The sequence below is a fragment of the Molothrus aeneus genome, chromosome Z (assembly GCF_037042795.1).
Source record: "Molothrus aeneus isolate 106 chromosome Z, BPBGC_Maene_1.0, whole genome shotgun sequence".
Taxonomy (NCBI): Eukaryota; Metazoa; Chordata; class Aves; order Passeriformes; family Icteridae; genus Molothrus; species Molothrus aeneus.
The window spans coordinates 67112631-67128825 of record NC_089680.1 but is presented as its reverse complement, the minus strand read 5'-3'; the positions used below and the strand labels follow the sequence as shown (position 1 = coordinate 67128825).

Sequence of the window (16195 nt, the reverse complement as noted above, 5' to 3'; positions counted from 1 at the left end):
TCATAAAAAAGCTGCTAGCGTGCCCACTAAGAGAACCTAGACCTTTAATCCAGGTCTGTACAGGTCTTCCTGTACAGGTCTCCCTGTACAACCACAACAGTCTTTCATAAACAGAAGGAGTATTAAGAAAAAGAAGGAAACAAATGTGGAGTGGAGTAACTTGGCTAAACTTACAATGTTGGGATGTGAAAGGCGAAGGAGAACTCCAATTTCAGTGCGGACAATTTTCTTGTCTACCTGGTTAAAAGTGGGGAGGGAAAAAGGGAAAAAATTATTTCTATGTTCAGCATAGAAACTTCTGGATGAATCACAGGATGCTATGTATGAATAGCACTTCCAGATCTCCCAGAAGAGTAAGGTAATGTGAGACACACGAGTCAAGCACACTGGAAAGAGAAATTTTCCATTAGCACAAGATGGATACTATAACAGGGAAATGTTCACACCCAGCAATACTATTACAAATATACATGTGAGTCACAAAGAAGTACAATATAGGAAAGATATCTGAAAAAGGTGAGAAAATTCCTGGTTTTACTCAAGTTCTGACCTTGTCTATTGCTACTTATGTTTGTTGAGTTTATGCAACTTTCTTTTGACACACTGTCCAGCAGCTGTGCTGGAAAAGGTTTCTGCATGAAGGATGTGCTCATCAAAGCAGTGTAACTTACTGCTTAGAGCAAAAAAAAGTGGTGCAAATACCTCCAAAAACCTCCAGCCACAGCGTATAAGGTTTAACCTCAATTTTCTTCAACTATGTCTGACAGAATGATCTATTAATTCAAATTACTGTTTAAACCTCTGAGAAGATTACCCCTTCCCTTTTCAAACTGCAGTCTTCAACAATCACAGCTTATGTTCTTGGGGGTCATCAGTCATTTCTCACAAGAAGTGTGGAGCTAGGGAGTATTTTGTTCAGGAAAGAAAACTGCAGCTTTCCTGTAACTAGAATGCTTAAGCAAGCAAGAATGGAAAATGTTTGTAAGCAAATTATGAATGCTTTTATGTTTCTAAGGCAATTAATACACTTATGAGGAAACTACCTGAATTGCAAATATTCTCCCAAACCCTAGAGAAGTCCTACATTGATGACTCAGGGGGTTCTGAAATGAATAAGAGTCAGCAAGTCACTGTGGTTCAAAGTTGATGACATACATGATGTCAAGCAGAACATTTTGAGAGGGACTTGTGCTGGTTTTTTTGTTTGTTTGTTTGTTTTTTCATGGAAGCTTTTTATCAAAGTCAAGTTTTGGTTTTGGCTTTTTACATCAGATGGGAAATGAATGGCAGCCATAATATGTAAACCTTTAAAGGGGACATAAAATTGCCTTCCAATTCTTAGTGAAGAAGAAACATCTGAAGACACATTTTATCACCTGAAAGGAGAGAGCTACTCCTCAGTAATTTATTTTTTTCTAACATCAACAAAATCCAAGTATCCATTACCTTCAGAACTACTGGATAGGCAGAATTTGATTCTCCGTTTGTGCCAATCAGGGACAATTCCAGCTTAGTAATGCCACAGTGGTGTAAATGAGTAGAGAACTACAGTCTCTTCTAGTGCCTCTGCCAGGAAGCAAAATGAAGCAAGAAAAAACAACTTCGGACAAATTCAGTGCATGTAAGAAGGAAAAGAAATCAAACATTGAAGAGGAATGAAATATTCCATTACCTGAGTTGAAGGTAAATAATATGGCCAATAACAAAATCTTCAAGGACAAACACTTGCTCTGGGGTCAAACTCAGGACCCTTTAAGCTTGTGAACAATGCATGCTTTATAAATGTTTTTGCTTTCTACTCCAAATGCAATTAACAAATTTCTTTTCCTGCTACATAAACACTGAGCAACAGGTTTGAAGATATGCTCCTGTGAACTTTTCCTAAAATGCTGCAAGCACCAGCCTGAGGTCTTGCTCAGTTTTAACATCTCCTTGGCATCACTTTGGGTTACTTCAGTGAGTGCAAACATGCAGCAAAGGCCTCCAAAGGTCACTGTTGGGCAACAAAGGGCTTTTGATGATTCACACAGTGATACATACTGTGACTGTTCCCACATGCTTTGCACCTCAGAAAAATTAATGTACAATTGTGCATGGACAGTGATATTCCCAGCAGAGCAGTTTAGACTTAAAAATTTATCTTATCCAAAAGCACTGCTACAGACTGAACAACCCACAGTTTGCTTCCTGCAGTTTTGAAAATGTTTGGGCACCAAGCATACCTGGGAGCAAGCACTGAAAAGGTTGCCCAAAATCTAAAGAGGACTTCTTTTGGCACTAAGTAGTTGCAAGTGAGAAAGTACAGAGGCCTCCTCTCACCTTGCCTCTCACTTAATTAAGTCAAAACATGGCCTAAGACTCAGTTTTAGGTCTTTTGGTTTCATAGACAGTTACTCTCAAACTGTAGGTGAGTTCCTCTGTGATCAAGTTTGTGACCTGACACACAACAGTAGACTTTCACACTTTCTCAGATGATGGCATGAGAAAAAGGTACCTCAAAATTCAGGATGATGAGATTCAATGGCAAATATGCTGCAGAGAAACACTTAGGAGTGTTACATATTTATATGTAATGGCTATTGGGATAGATTTTACTAGAGAAATGGGCATGTATAGGTGATATGAAATGTTTCAGAGTGAAAACAGGGACAAATTTAGTCATGACATTTCATTACAGACAGGCTATTTTATCACTTTTATCTTCTTACCTTCTCCTACGCTAAGAACAGACAGAGTTATGTCAACACTTACCTTGTTCAGCTCCTACCAAAAAAAAAAGGTACCTACTTATATCAGGGCTAAACCTGGCTTATTTTTAGTTTGGGCAGGAATATCAGCAATTCAACTATTTATATTGAATTTTCCTATCATCATCCTATCAAATAATTTCCTGACAGAAATTATTTGCTAGGATGAGAGTCAGGCATCTCACTCTAGATTATATGTTGCTATAGTAACAATTTTTAAAACTCGGATAATTTAATCAAAATATGCCATTACCACAAATGTTTGGGCAAATTAAGTATGTTGGGCTAGATCAAATACAGCAGTCTGATTTGTGTGTATGTAATAACTGATCAAAATGAAGTTGCAAAATTCTTTATTTTGTCTTCTCTTCTTTGGATGCAATTTAAATAGGCAGTTCAGTGCTTGAAAACTATCTGAGCTTTCCTTAAATTAGCATTACTCACAGGAGCATCAGTGAGATATGTGTCAGTATATTACAGTCAAGAATAATGGCATCAGCAGAACTGGTCCATTTGTGAAGTGAAAAAACAATCAAATGTTAACTTTCAGGGGTTTCACAGTTCCACTAGCTAAGAAATTTTCCTTCTATCCTTTATTCTTTGCTTTTAACCTATGCTAAATGGCTAGAGTACACTTTTAGTCAAATATTTCATCAGTGTAATTTGATTTCTACTTTAAAGATTACTTTGTGTGAAAAATGTTACTTCTGTAATGCCAGGTTGTGTAAATGCCTGGTCAGGTGATTTTAACACTGGTGCAATTTTACTAAGCTTTATTTTCTGTATTTGCAAACTTTAAATTGCAAGTAATCAAAGGGCATTTGCCATGATAGGCCCGCAGAGCAACAACCTGCTGTGGAACACCCATGTCAATTAGAGAATTCATTTGACAGGTAAACCAAACCAGTTATTTATCTTCCCCTCACTGCTGACCCTGAGCTTGAAGATTTCGCTGTCATAGGCCAAAAAAATACCTTAACAAAGTTGTTAGATGACCTGTGATTATTAAAACCCACAGCATCTATGTGTTTCCTCAGCTTACTGTGGAGGCACATGGAATGCTGAAAGGCAGCAAATCTGCAAGGACTGCTTGTAGGTGCTGTACAGCCACTGCCTGGTGATGTGGCTTCCAGTGCTCCTCAGTAAACTCTAGCAAGCAAACCAGGAGCTGTAACTGCAGCCCAGATAAGCAAATGCATGCTGGCTTTAATCTAACTAGATAAAGTACCTGCAGCAGCAAAGATCTAAAAGCGTGAACTCGGGAGCAAGAGGCAATCTTGCTGCTCCCTTAATTTATAACAAAGCATTTACATTAAAAGGGAGATCATTCCTGGACTACTCCTAGTATTTGTCCCTCCAGTTATTTCACTTCAGTAGAATTAGGTATTTATGTCTTTCATAGATAGATAAGTGTCTGCAATTACCCTGTCTTTGAAATTTCATACTGATCATGCAAAAAAGGAGCATTAGATTTGTATTCAGGGTACTTCTTACTTTTGAATTTCAGATTATTTTGACAAGAGATAGGAATGGAAAATTACTTAATGAAAGCTGAGATTCTTCCATGTTTCCATGCCCAAAGATGGTGAGATGGAGTAATGCTAAAAACCACTGAGATGTGAAAGTCTTGTTTCTGTGTGAATTAAATGAAACAATATAAAATTAACCACCACTTTACACAGATTAATCCAGCTGCATCTTTGCAGTATAGTACCACCCTAAAAACAGGCGGCCAATGGATGTTCTTTGTACCCTCAAACTTAGTAGTGAGCAAGAAGAAGAGCCCATTCCTCATCCTGCAAGCTCAGTTTCTGCTGTTCTCCTTCCCCTGGGCACTGTAGAGCCAAAGGGGCACATTTGCCCAGGTGTGACCCCCGTGCAGTGAAAACACTGTGCCCAGGCAATGGCTGTGAAGAAATCAACGCAAAAATCTCTTGAGGAGCTTCACAGCACTGCCCGTCTCAGGGAGTCTGTTCACACCAGCTCTGCACAGCTCCTTAATTAATATCCCACTTCTTGACTCACATGAACACCTCTAATATGAGCAATTAATTCTCCATTGAACCAGCAGGTCAGGCACTGACTATGTGCTTCTTACACTTACGGGGGATCGCAGTGCAAAGCATTATTAGCTTGACACTTGTCCCAGGGTGACGTTATGATGCTTGTATCCCCATTCATGTGTTCTGTTTATGCTGGATACTATGTTCTGTGCCTTCAAGACTGGCTCTGAAGAGGGAAAGTTTTGTCTGGGTTTTCTTATCAGCCTGGTGGGACACAGAGACAGGGCAGTACATTGTGCTGCTTTTGCTGTTTTCCTTTGCTTTTTGCTTTGCTGTCGCTCTTGCTTCTGCTTTGCTTCTGCTTGCTCTTGCTTCTGCTCATTCGCTAGTTTAGCTAAACAGTCCAAATTTCTTCCTGGACTGTTTCTCCTTTCCTTTTTTTGAACCAACTTGAACCTTATGTAGGGTAAAAATAAAGATGAACCTGCTCCGGACTGGGACCTGGGAACCCTGAGAGTTTGCAGCTTGTGGCTGCAGCAGCTGCCCCAGCGCCGGAGGGACTGATAACAGAGCGACCAGCCACCGGGGAGACTTTCTGAATTTGTCATCTCTTCAGAGCAGAGAATCAGTTTTGTCATCCGGTATTGTTCATTTTGTGTGCTGGGGAGTGCTTTGCCTGTTAAATAAACAGGTTCTTTCCACTTCTCTCCGAGGAAATCCTTCCCGAACCGGTTGGGAGAGGGGCCGTGTGGCTTTGATTTCTGGAGGGGCCCCTTTTGGAGGTTTCCTCCCAAATCTGCCCTAAACCAGGACACTATTAAAAGTGCTTCCAAGAAAAAGGTTTTATTTGCTCATACAGTAACTGCTCTGAAGCCTAAACCTTTCTTTATTTTATGGCATCAATTCCTAATTACCATTTATAATTTTGCGTTTATTTTTCTCCCTGTCCTTTTCACAGGGAGAATGTATCTTCATGGGGGCACTGGCATCAGCATCAAACCATGACACACAGTTAAGCTGAAATATTAAAACCTGTACAGACATAGACTACATATAAGCAGAGCTGTCACTCCCGATAGTCTAAAAGGTCTGCTCCCAATTGTCACAACTAAACACAGGAGTGATGGGTTACCCAGGCTGTCTTGAGAGATTTGAAGAAAAAAAAGAAATAGGCTTGAATTTAAATAAATGTTCACAAGAAGAAGGTTCAAAGAAAATATTTTCTATGAAGTTTAAGGTTTTGCTTTTCAATTTCAGAACGTCCTGAATGACAGGAATTCCAGTTTCTGCCCAGTTTATACATAGAGTACCTTCTCACAAAATTTTTCAGTCAAGATTCAAGTATAAAACACTTTAAAGAAGACTTCTGAATGTGTTTTTACATCTTCATAAAGATGGATTGAATTGAAATAATCTGATCTGATCTATGTATCAAGATGAGATAGAGGTCAGTCTTCAGCCTAAGTGATAAAGACATGGAGGTTTCAAAAAGTGATATGACAGAAAGACAGAAAACTAGGGACTTATATGAGACTCAGCCCACTTCCCTGAATTACTCTGATGGAATTCAGTAATCAGCATGGCAGTGGACAGTAGGTAAAAGCAGAATTTTAAAAAGCTGACCCTTCTGAATGAAGGGATAGATCATTGTTCCAACTAGGACATTTATTTAACAGCTGCTTTAGATGATTTGTTCATTGAATGACAATAACAGTTTCTCAAGTAAAGAATTCCTCCCATGTTTTAGTAGCTGCTCTTGTTGGAACATTGCTTGACCTTCTCAGTAAGGTCTGCAGCTCTCTCTTGTGCAGCAACAACCTTTGGACTCCTAACAAACTAATATTATCTTAAAAAACCAAACAATTTGAAATAATCTTTTTGCATTTTAAACTGGCCAGATTATACTGGCTCTGTCTGCACTCAAGCTTAACGTGGGCATCATAGAGAGCACAAAAAACAACTCCATAAAGCACAACAGCAACTGCACAGCCCTGTGGTATCTTCCCTAAGCTCAGCTCAGAGTTTTCACTGTGCAGGTGTGCTGGTTTGGCTGGGATAGAGTTTATTTTCTTCACAGTGCCTAGCATAGGGTTGGACTTTCATTGGTGCTAGAAATAGTGTGGATAATTCATGGATGCTTTTATTATTGCTAAGCAGGGCTTGCACTGAGCCAAGGCCTTTTCTGCTTCTCATTCCAGCACATCACAGATAAGGTTGGAGGTGCACAAGGAATTGGGAGGAGACAGAGCCAGGGCGGGTGACTCCAGAAGATCAAAGGGATACTCCAGACCATGTAGCATCATGCTCAGGACATGAAGATGGGGGACAAGAAGGAAAGGGGTGGGGGGATCATTCAGAGTCTTCCCAAGTCACTGTTCTGGGTGATAGAGCCTTGTTTTCCTAGAGATGGCTTACCAAGCAACACAGTGAATGAATTCCTTACTTTGCTTTGCTTATGTGCACAGCTTTTTCTTTGCCTATTAAGCTGTCTGCATCTCAACCCATGAGTCTTCTCACTTTTACCCTTCTGACTTTCTCCCCATCCTGCTGGGGATGAGCAAGTGAGCAGCTCCATGGGGCTTAGGAGCCAGCTGGGGTTAAACAACAACCATGGGTTATTGAGGATCTTTATTTTTACCCTACATAAGTAATTTTGTATTATTAATGAAGGAAAAAAAACCAAGAAAACTATTCACTACTAGAGCAACTATTTTCTGCACATATCTCCATGCTTTCAATTTGCAACTGCAGTCCTTCAAGTGATGAATATTCCTCAGACTGAACATTATTCCCTGCATGGGAATAATGCTGGTTACATCAATGCGCCTGTATTTTTCCTGTCAGTGATTAAATGTCTGGTAGCTGTTGCCTGCAAATACCTGGGTTTGTAGAAGCTGAAAGAGACTGATCTATCTTCATGGGATAGGACTGTTAATCTGTTAAGAGTAAATTGTTCCATCAAAGAAGCAACTCTACTGTTTCTGAAGAAAAGCACAGTACATTTGCAGGGAAACCATCAGATGGATACAGAAAATTCATGGGGTTGTATAAACTTATGGCTGTAAGAACAGTAAATAATCCCTGGCAAAACAGATTAACAGACCCTGCATCTTGAAATACATGGTTTCAGTAGTAAAGGTGACCAGATGCAGGTAACATTCCCCAAAGACACAGGATCCACAGTGAACAGATTCTGTTACTCACCCACATTAACTTGGTGGCATCACCACAGAGTGAATGGATGAGTTCAGAACCACTTACAGTTTGTACAACACTGGTCATTTGCAACAACATATTTTATGTTGTATATTTATTTATGTTTATATTTATTTATGAGAGTACAAAACAAGTTATATGTTCATTAGAATAAGCCTCATTATAGGCTATGGTCTAACTATATGACTAATTTGGTTGCTATCTCTTTCCCTGTCTCATTAACACACAGATTTCTGCAAATATGTTAGATAATTGTTGAGCAGTTTATGCAAACAAATTTAGGCCTATTAGGTATTCATGAATTGCTCACTTCAGCGATTCACTATTTATAGTGTGTTACTGCCATTGTTACTGTTCCCAAAGCTGGGTGGGGGAGGACACTTTTAAGATGCAAGAACAATGTGTAAAATCAAAGGTAACTTCTTTTGTTTTTGCCAAAATAGATGCATTTATGGCTCTATTTATAAATCTGTACTTGCCATCTTCTTGTATATTCTTGCTTTTCAGCTATGACTGTTACAAATCCAAAAATTTCCTTTCTTCTCCCTTGAAAATTTATTATTCCAGCTTTTATCCTGGGTAATTATCCAGTATTAAACATCCAGTATTAAACATCTTGGCTTCTCATTCACACCATTCCTCTGAATAAACAAAGTGCCACATAAAAATTAGAAATGGAGAGCTACTTGGTGATAGGATGTTTCCTATCATTGATGTTTTATCTTAAAAACACTCCAAATTCTCAGGAGCCCTCAGCTGCATGATAAAGATCTGGAATAAGTTATATCCGCTTATATCATTAGCCAAATGCAATGCTTGCTGCTAGTTAAGAAATTTCACATGAATAATAAGCTGGTCCTTATTACCCTTATTATCCATCCTTTTCTCAATTCAACTTGTATGAGTCCACTGCTACCCAATGAAGGTCTGGTGCATCAAGGCTACCATTAATATCATAATCTCAATCACAGATATCAAATAATTCCATGTAATCAATGAAGCAGTTTTGTCTGGGCTGGAGTTAATTTTCTTCACAGTAACCTTTAAGGGGCTACATGCTGCACCACTCCATTTATGAGCAGTTTCACAGATGGCAGGTAGGGAAGGCTTGGTTGGTGGCACTGAAGCTCAAATGAGGTTGATTTATATTCAAAATATTTCAGGTGGGATAAAAACATGACAATGTCAGGTGCAACTTACGTTGTACACTTTTCCTCTTCTGAACCATCCTGGATCGTTCAGCCTGCTGGTCAAATGGCCCCTGCACTAGGAGACTTGTAATATCTGGATTCCAGTCCATTTTTCAGGCAGGTCAGCCCCAAACACTGATAACAAGGAGTCCTTGAGCAATTTCTGTGTTGCTTGATAGTATTCAGAACCTGCAATTCTATGCTTACAGGACCCATACACATGGACCCCAAAAGTGCTTCAGATTTATAGGTTTTATACCTTATAATCTGAATAACTAAATAAAACAGTGGAGGCTCAAAGGAAAACAGGAAAGGACTCTCATGCTGAAGATTTTCAGGGACTGAAAATGAGACATATTTTATGTAATTGGAAGATGATACAGAGAAGCACATAGAAATGGTGAGATGGTTAAGAAAGACAGGCAGACGTGAAAGCAAGCCTTTGTAACTAATTTAGAGACCTTGCTTCTTAGATTAAGAACTGTGAGCTGAGATTCTCTTGTTAACACTATGTGTCAACAAATAACACTGTAATTTACAGGACTGCTTTTGTTCCTGCATCTCCCCAGTCCCAATGGAGGATGTCTCAGCTCCATTAATGGCAGCATGTTAACTTGCCTCCTCTGCCAAGAACTATGAGTTGTGCTGGGAAAAAAGGACAAGTGACTGAGCAGGCTGGGAGCAGAAGGAATATGCAGTGACTTCCCTCCCCAACAGGTCACCTCAACCCATGAATTCAATGCACAAAGAGCCACAGGGTGTCTTTCATATTTGATCCTGCGCTCCCTGATGCTTCATACAATTTAAGAGTAAATGGAGGAGATGCTGAAAGGGGACAATTTTAAGCTATGTAAATCTGAACCAGAACAGATTTTGAATTTCAGGAGACTTTATGTCTCCCTTTATGGCCAGTGAAGTTACATGCAGATTTGGAAAATCACAATACCTGACCTAAAAACCTGCCTCTGGTTCTACTGTGTGATTTGGATGCAATTTTGATATATATTAAAAAAACCAAAAAAACCAAAAAAACAAAACAACCAAAAAAACAAACAAACAAACAAAAAAAAAAAACCAAAAAAAACCAAACCTGAAATCCCTCAAGACTCCATAGGTGTGGAGATGAGAGGACAAATTTTACCTGTGAAGTAAAGAAGTAAAGGATGCAAAGGATGCAGGGGGTAGTTGTTGATGTGCTGTGAACTGTGGTATCAACTGCCTGGATACAAATACAGCTCTATCTCCTGTGGTTCTCATCCATAAAACATGGAAATGCTAATGTGTGTTCTCACCATGGTGGTGCAGCTGTAACACAGAAATGGCCAAAAAAGAATAACTGAAATTAGTTATAATGGTGAAGTGAATAATTTTCCTGGACTTCTCATTAACAGATTTATGGCTTCTTATTTCTGGTAATTAGGGCTTTCATCTTGAGGAATTATGACTTTTCTCACAAACTCTTGAAAACCATATCATGGAGTTATTTCGATTCGTATTTTCTTACATTTTTACATTCAACTCCTATGTTCTTTTGACTTTGCAGTTTCTTATCTTTTTACATTCAAATCCTGTATCTACTGTGTTTACTACTCAATTCAGAAACCTACAATTATTATCAAGCTATTTCTTCTTGTAGTACTGTTCTTTTATCACTTTACAAAGACATGAAACCTATATGAGTGTTATGTATCTTGCAGACAAAAATCTAAATTTCTTCTGGTTGATATTTGTGAGAGAGCTGCTTAGAAGCCCTCACAAGTTAGCACATCATGTAATAGCTGCAATTCTAACAAAAAAATCTGAAATCAGGATTGTCTCCAACAAATTGTAAAAGAAAGAGGCTTGAATATCACAGGACTGAAATACAAAATAATCATCTTATTAATGCTATTTCTTGTTATTTATGGAAATGTTATTTATGGAAATTTCAGCTCTTTTCAACTGTATCTACTGAAGACATACTCAGGTGGCGTTTGAAACATCTGCTTGTTAAATATATGCAAAGTGTAATGGAATAGCTTTTTGGAAATGAGTAGTAGTATTTGAAGACTGCACAAAATGAAGGGAGAAGAATAACAAAGGAAGTGGGATGGGTTTTTCACTTTTGTATGAAAACAAGTTATTACTTTTGATTTATTTATTCAGAGTTTGGGTTTAGCTGGTGTATTGTTTGTTGGAGGGGCATGGGTCTTTTGGGGGTTGTTTTGTTTGGGGCTTTTTCTTTTTCTCTAAGAAAGCCCTTTTTCAGTGACTTGAGAGCAAGTCTAGTTTAACAAAAACTTATCACAAGCCTCACTCACACACATCAGTGCTGCAGCTGTCAGCTGTCACAACACTTGGCTTAGAAATTTGTATTGAGCCTTAATTCTAGTCTTGAGAGATCCTCTGGTCAGGTGATGTATCCCAAGGAAACCAGACTAAGGTGCTGCCTTTCTGATTTCTCAAAGAAGCTTCTGTATCAGAGCCCTCAGATTGTGCTGCTTATATAGCTGCTGTGTCAATGTCCACCTTTGCTTTTTTATTCCTCCCTACATGTGGATCTTTTAAAAGACATAAATAAATGAAGACCACCTCAGCCAAAAAGCATATATTTAATCTGGAAATAAGCCAGTTTGTCAAGTAAGAACATGCTGATTACAGAACCCTTGGTAAAATAAATCCTCTCTTCTACAGATCTCAATTAGATTTGTCTCTCTGAGAGGCTACAGAGAACTCAGCTTCAGAATAATAGGCACAGGATAACACATTTTAAGTCATAAAATGTTCATGATTTATTTCAACACCTGAACTGCTAGCACTGGAGAAAGCACTATAATTTCTTATCTTCTGCCCTCTTCATATTTTAGTGCATACAGTTTTCCTTTAATTCATTATTCTAAGCTTAGAATCTCTCTCCCCCAAAAAAACAGCTGTCACACCTGTGACGATAGCACCACACCATACACATCTAAAAACAAAAACTTCCTAAAATGCAGAGGAGGAACACTTTCAGAGAGCCCTAGCACAATCTTCACAGATTCACCACTTATGCAGAAACCTGGCCTCCTCTGCTCAATCAAGGTATATCTCCAGAATTCTTTAACAGGCTGCAAACAATGAAAGATTTCCAAAGAGGAGGGGTATAATCTCAGGATAGCTTAATATTTACCTCTGCACCACTGTTCAGAAATGCCATCCCTTTGTAGGATAGTGTGGCATTAAACACAGCCTCACAGAGTAAGAGTTTCTGGTCCTACTCCCCATCTTACCCCTCCATATTTATGTGCACCCCAGGCATGGAGGTTGCCCAGGCGTGGGTAAAGCCATGGAGAAGACAAATCACTGCAACAGGAAAGGAGCAAAATGTGCATGGATAGGTTGGCAGAAGAATACCTGTGGCTGAGGTAATTTCTCAGAGTTCCTATCAAGCAATTACAAGCTAAAGATGTGTCATTTTTGGGGGTTTGAGTTTTTTGACTGAATACATCACCCAAAGGATATTATCACTCAGAACTATTTGTTCAACAGTGCAATGTATAGTGTAGGTTGAGCTTCCCTGAACAGTGGAACAAGTTGAGCTTTATATTTTTCTCTTTTTATTAGATGATCTTTGTATTTCTGAAAAATAAGCTGTGAAGACCAGAAATGACCCTTTCTGAGTACCTATAAATTAGGCAAGGAAGAAGGAAATACAATACATACTGTCAATTCTCAAAATCTTAACCAAAGTTCTGACTTACTCAAGAATAACACAGCAATTCAATCTAAATGGTCACAGAAAAAAAATATTATTCTATATTAAGTGACTTTTACACAATACCTGCGCTACTATGTACTGCAGATTTTAAATAACTTTATTTACATGGGGAGGGTTTTACAATAGTAGAAAGGGATTTTTTTCCTTTCCTAAAAATTGTCCTGACGCACCCTTTTTTTTGTTTGTTTGTTTGTTTCTTTGCAAAGACTAAAATACCTAACAATTTTATTTTTTAGGTAAATTTTCACCTTCATTGACAGGTGCCTGATTTTGCAGCTTCTAGAGCACAATTCTTTTGGTAACTTAGTGCAGAAAATAAATGCTTTAGTTGTCTCTTATTTTGTAGAGAATTTAAGTGAACTTCTTTGTCCTACTTTAGACACTATGCATTTGATGTATTTCTACTCAAAACTCATTTCTTTTGGATTGTAGTGAAGCAGAAAATGGAAGCCAGACTCCCCTTACATGAGAGAAAGCTGAAAATAAGCAGTGGAAACTCAAAGTTTTACTGCCTTATTTCTTTATTCAAAGTAATTTTGACTCAGTTTTCTTTTGGTCTCCCAGTAAAAACATGAGAGTGTGAACTGCATATGTATATCCATATGAGATGATGACAGGGATGAAGAAAAATGAGAAAGACAGGAAAAATAACAGGTAGTACTGTAGGTGGAGTGGTGATCAGGTGGTAGTTAAGAAGTTACTGTTTCCCTTTAATTACCAAGCAGTGGCCTGTGTGGTGTGCATGTGTATGTGTATGTGAATAAATGACTGAAGACAATGTATGAGCTTGTTGACAAAAATAGTCCTTTTTATTGTGTACTGATGTACAGTGGTGTGCAGTTGACTGTTTTCATGTAGAGTTACATGTGACACAATTCTTTCTCTTTTTTAGAAAAATTTGAAAAAAAATCAGAATATTACACATTAATACAATGTGAGGAAAAAATGACCTTAAATGAGCATATGAATGTGAATATATACCACACATTTCTAACCTGAAGAAAAAAGGATACTGCCTTAGCATGTCATACAAATTGGTGTATTATGTCAGGCTCTTGCTTTTTTGCCTGCTAAACTTTATCACTCATAACTATCTGTCCACTATGAGTACTGACAGTTACTGCACCAATGGAAGTGGATAGACTAAATATAGATATAGATAAATTTAGATAGATATAGATATAGATAGCTATATAAATATAGATATATACACATAGATGTGTGTGTGTGTGTGTGTGTGTATACATCCATATATAAAGTTTATAGAGAAACAGGCATATGGAGGAAGGAGGCACTTAAAATATAAATCACATAGAACCACATGGCAATAAAAAGAAGGCTTAATTTTACACCTATAAACATACATCATTTTCTCCTGAAGTTAATATAGGAACAATTTACTAATTCTGGTTATGCCAGTGTGATACACAAGTGTCTGCCCATTACTCCCCTGCCCCTTCCACCCTGATGCTTGTCTTCTTAATCACTTGGGAAGGCTCAACCAAAAGCCGTGTTCCTTCGAGAGACAAAACTAAACATTTCCATGAGCCTCTTGATAACAACTTAATACCACCAATTCACTGCAACAGAAAATGAAAAACTCAGCCAACTATATTCCCTGTGGAGTTGGGAATACATAAGAGTTTTAAATCCATATCTGCTTATATCATATTTATACATAATCTTCCAGGGTGCGTATATAGGTGTTTGTATATTTGTGTCTATAAAACATACATGCTTAGATATATATATATATATATATATATATATATATATATATATATATATATATATATATCACAGAATCACTTGGGATGAAAAGACTTCCAGGATGATCAAATCATGTCTTTTACCAATTGCCACCTTGTCAAAGAGACAGGAGCACTGAGTGCCACATTGTCATTTCTTGAATACACCTCCAGGGATGGTGCTTCCACCATATCCCTGGGCAGCCCATTCCAATGTCTAATCATCCTTCTGTGAAGAAATTCCTCCTAATGTCCAGCTGTAAGGTCCCCAGCTGCAGTTTGAGGCCATTTACTTTCATCCTGTCTCTTGTTACCTGGGAGAAGGGGATGACCCTCATTCCACTACAACCTCCATTCAGACAGTTTTAGAGAGCAAGATCATCTGAGCCTCTTTTTCTCCAAGCTAAACACACCCACATTCCTCACCTGCTCCTCAAAGGACTCAATCTCCTTCCCCAGCTCTGTTCCCTTATCTGGCACTTCAAGGTCTCTCCTGCAGTGAGGGACCCAGAACTGGAGAGAGGGTTTGAGATGCAGCCCCAGCAGTGCCAGCACAGGGGGATGATCACTGCCCTGTCCTTGCTGCCCCACTATTGCTCAGCCCAGCCAGGTGCCCTTGGCCTTCTTGGCCACCTGGGCACAGCTGGCTCATGTTGAGCTGCTCTTTACCAGCTTCCCCAGGTCCTTTCCCACCAGGCAGCTTTCCAGACACCTTTCCCCCAGCCTGTAGAGCTGAAGGGGTTGTTGTGGCCCAAGAGCAGGACCTGGGACTTGGTCTTATTGAGCCTCATACAAGTGGCCTTGGCCTATCAATCCAGCTTATCCAGATCCCTCCGCAGAGCCTTCCTGCCCTCCAGCAGATCAACACTCTAATCTAACTCAGTCTCATCCATGACCTTATGGAAGGTGCAATTGACCCCTCATCCAGATCATCAGTGAAGATATTAAACAGCTGGGCCCAGCACTGAACCTGGGGACACCACCAGTGACCAGAGGCCAGCTAGACCCAGTACCGTTCAGTACCATTCTCTGGGCCCAGCATCCTAACCCAGTTCCTAACCCAGCCAAGAGTGCTCCTGTCCAAGGCATGGGCTGCCAGCTTTTCCAAGAGAGTGCTGGGGGAGACAGTGCCAAAGGCTTTGCTGAAGTCCAGGTAGACACACCCACATTCACACCCCCTTTCCTGCATTCACTAGGCAGGTCACCTGCTCATGAAAGGCGATCAGGTTGGTCAGGCAGGATGTGCCATTCCCAAACCCCTGCTGGCTATGCTTGATCCCCTGCACTGTATTTGCCATGTGATTGCATCCAAAATGATCTTCTCCATCATCTTCCCTGGCACCACGGTCTGGCTCACAGGCCTATACTTCCCTGCATCCATTTTCCTGCCCTTCTTGTGGATGGACATCACATTAGCCAACCTCCAAATCATCTGGGACCTTCCCAGTTAGATAGGATTGATGATCAGTGAGGCAGAGCAGCTTGGCAAGCTCCTTCTCCAGCTCCCTCAGCACCCTTGGATGAATCCCACCTGGTTCCATGGACTTGTGAATGT

General features: G+C 39.4%; 1 protein-coding gene across 2 annotated transcripts in view; it reads right to left on the bottom strand.

Moving 5' to 3' along the window:
• Window positions 1-16195, bottom strand: part of CAMK4 (calcium/calmodulin dependent protein kinase IV) — a 139772-nt gene that overhangs the window by 59085 nt on the left and 64492 nt on the right. The window contains exon 3 of one of the 2 annotated variants that reach the window (XM_066569562.1): window positions 175-237. In XM_066569562.1, coding sequence (XP_066425659.1) covers window positions 175-237 — 63 coding nt within the window. The remainder of the gene's footprint in view (window positions 1-174; window positions 238-16195) is intronic. The other variant, XM_066569563.1, reaches the window with a different exon arrangement.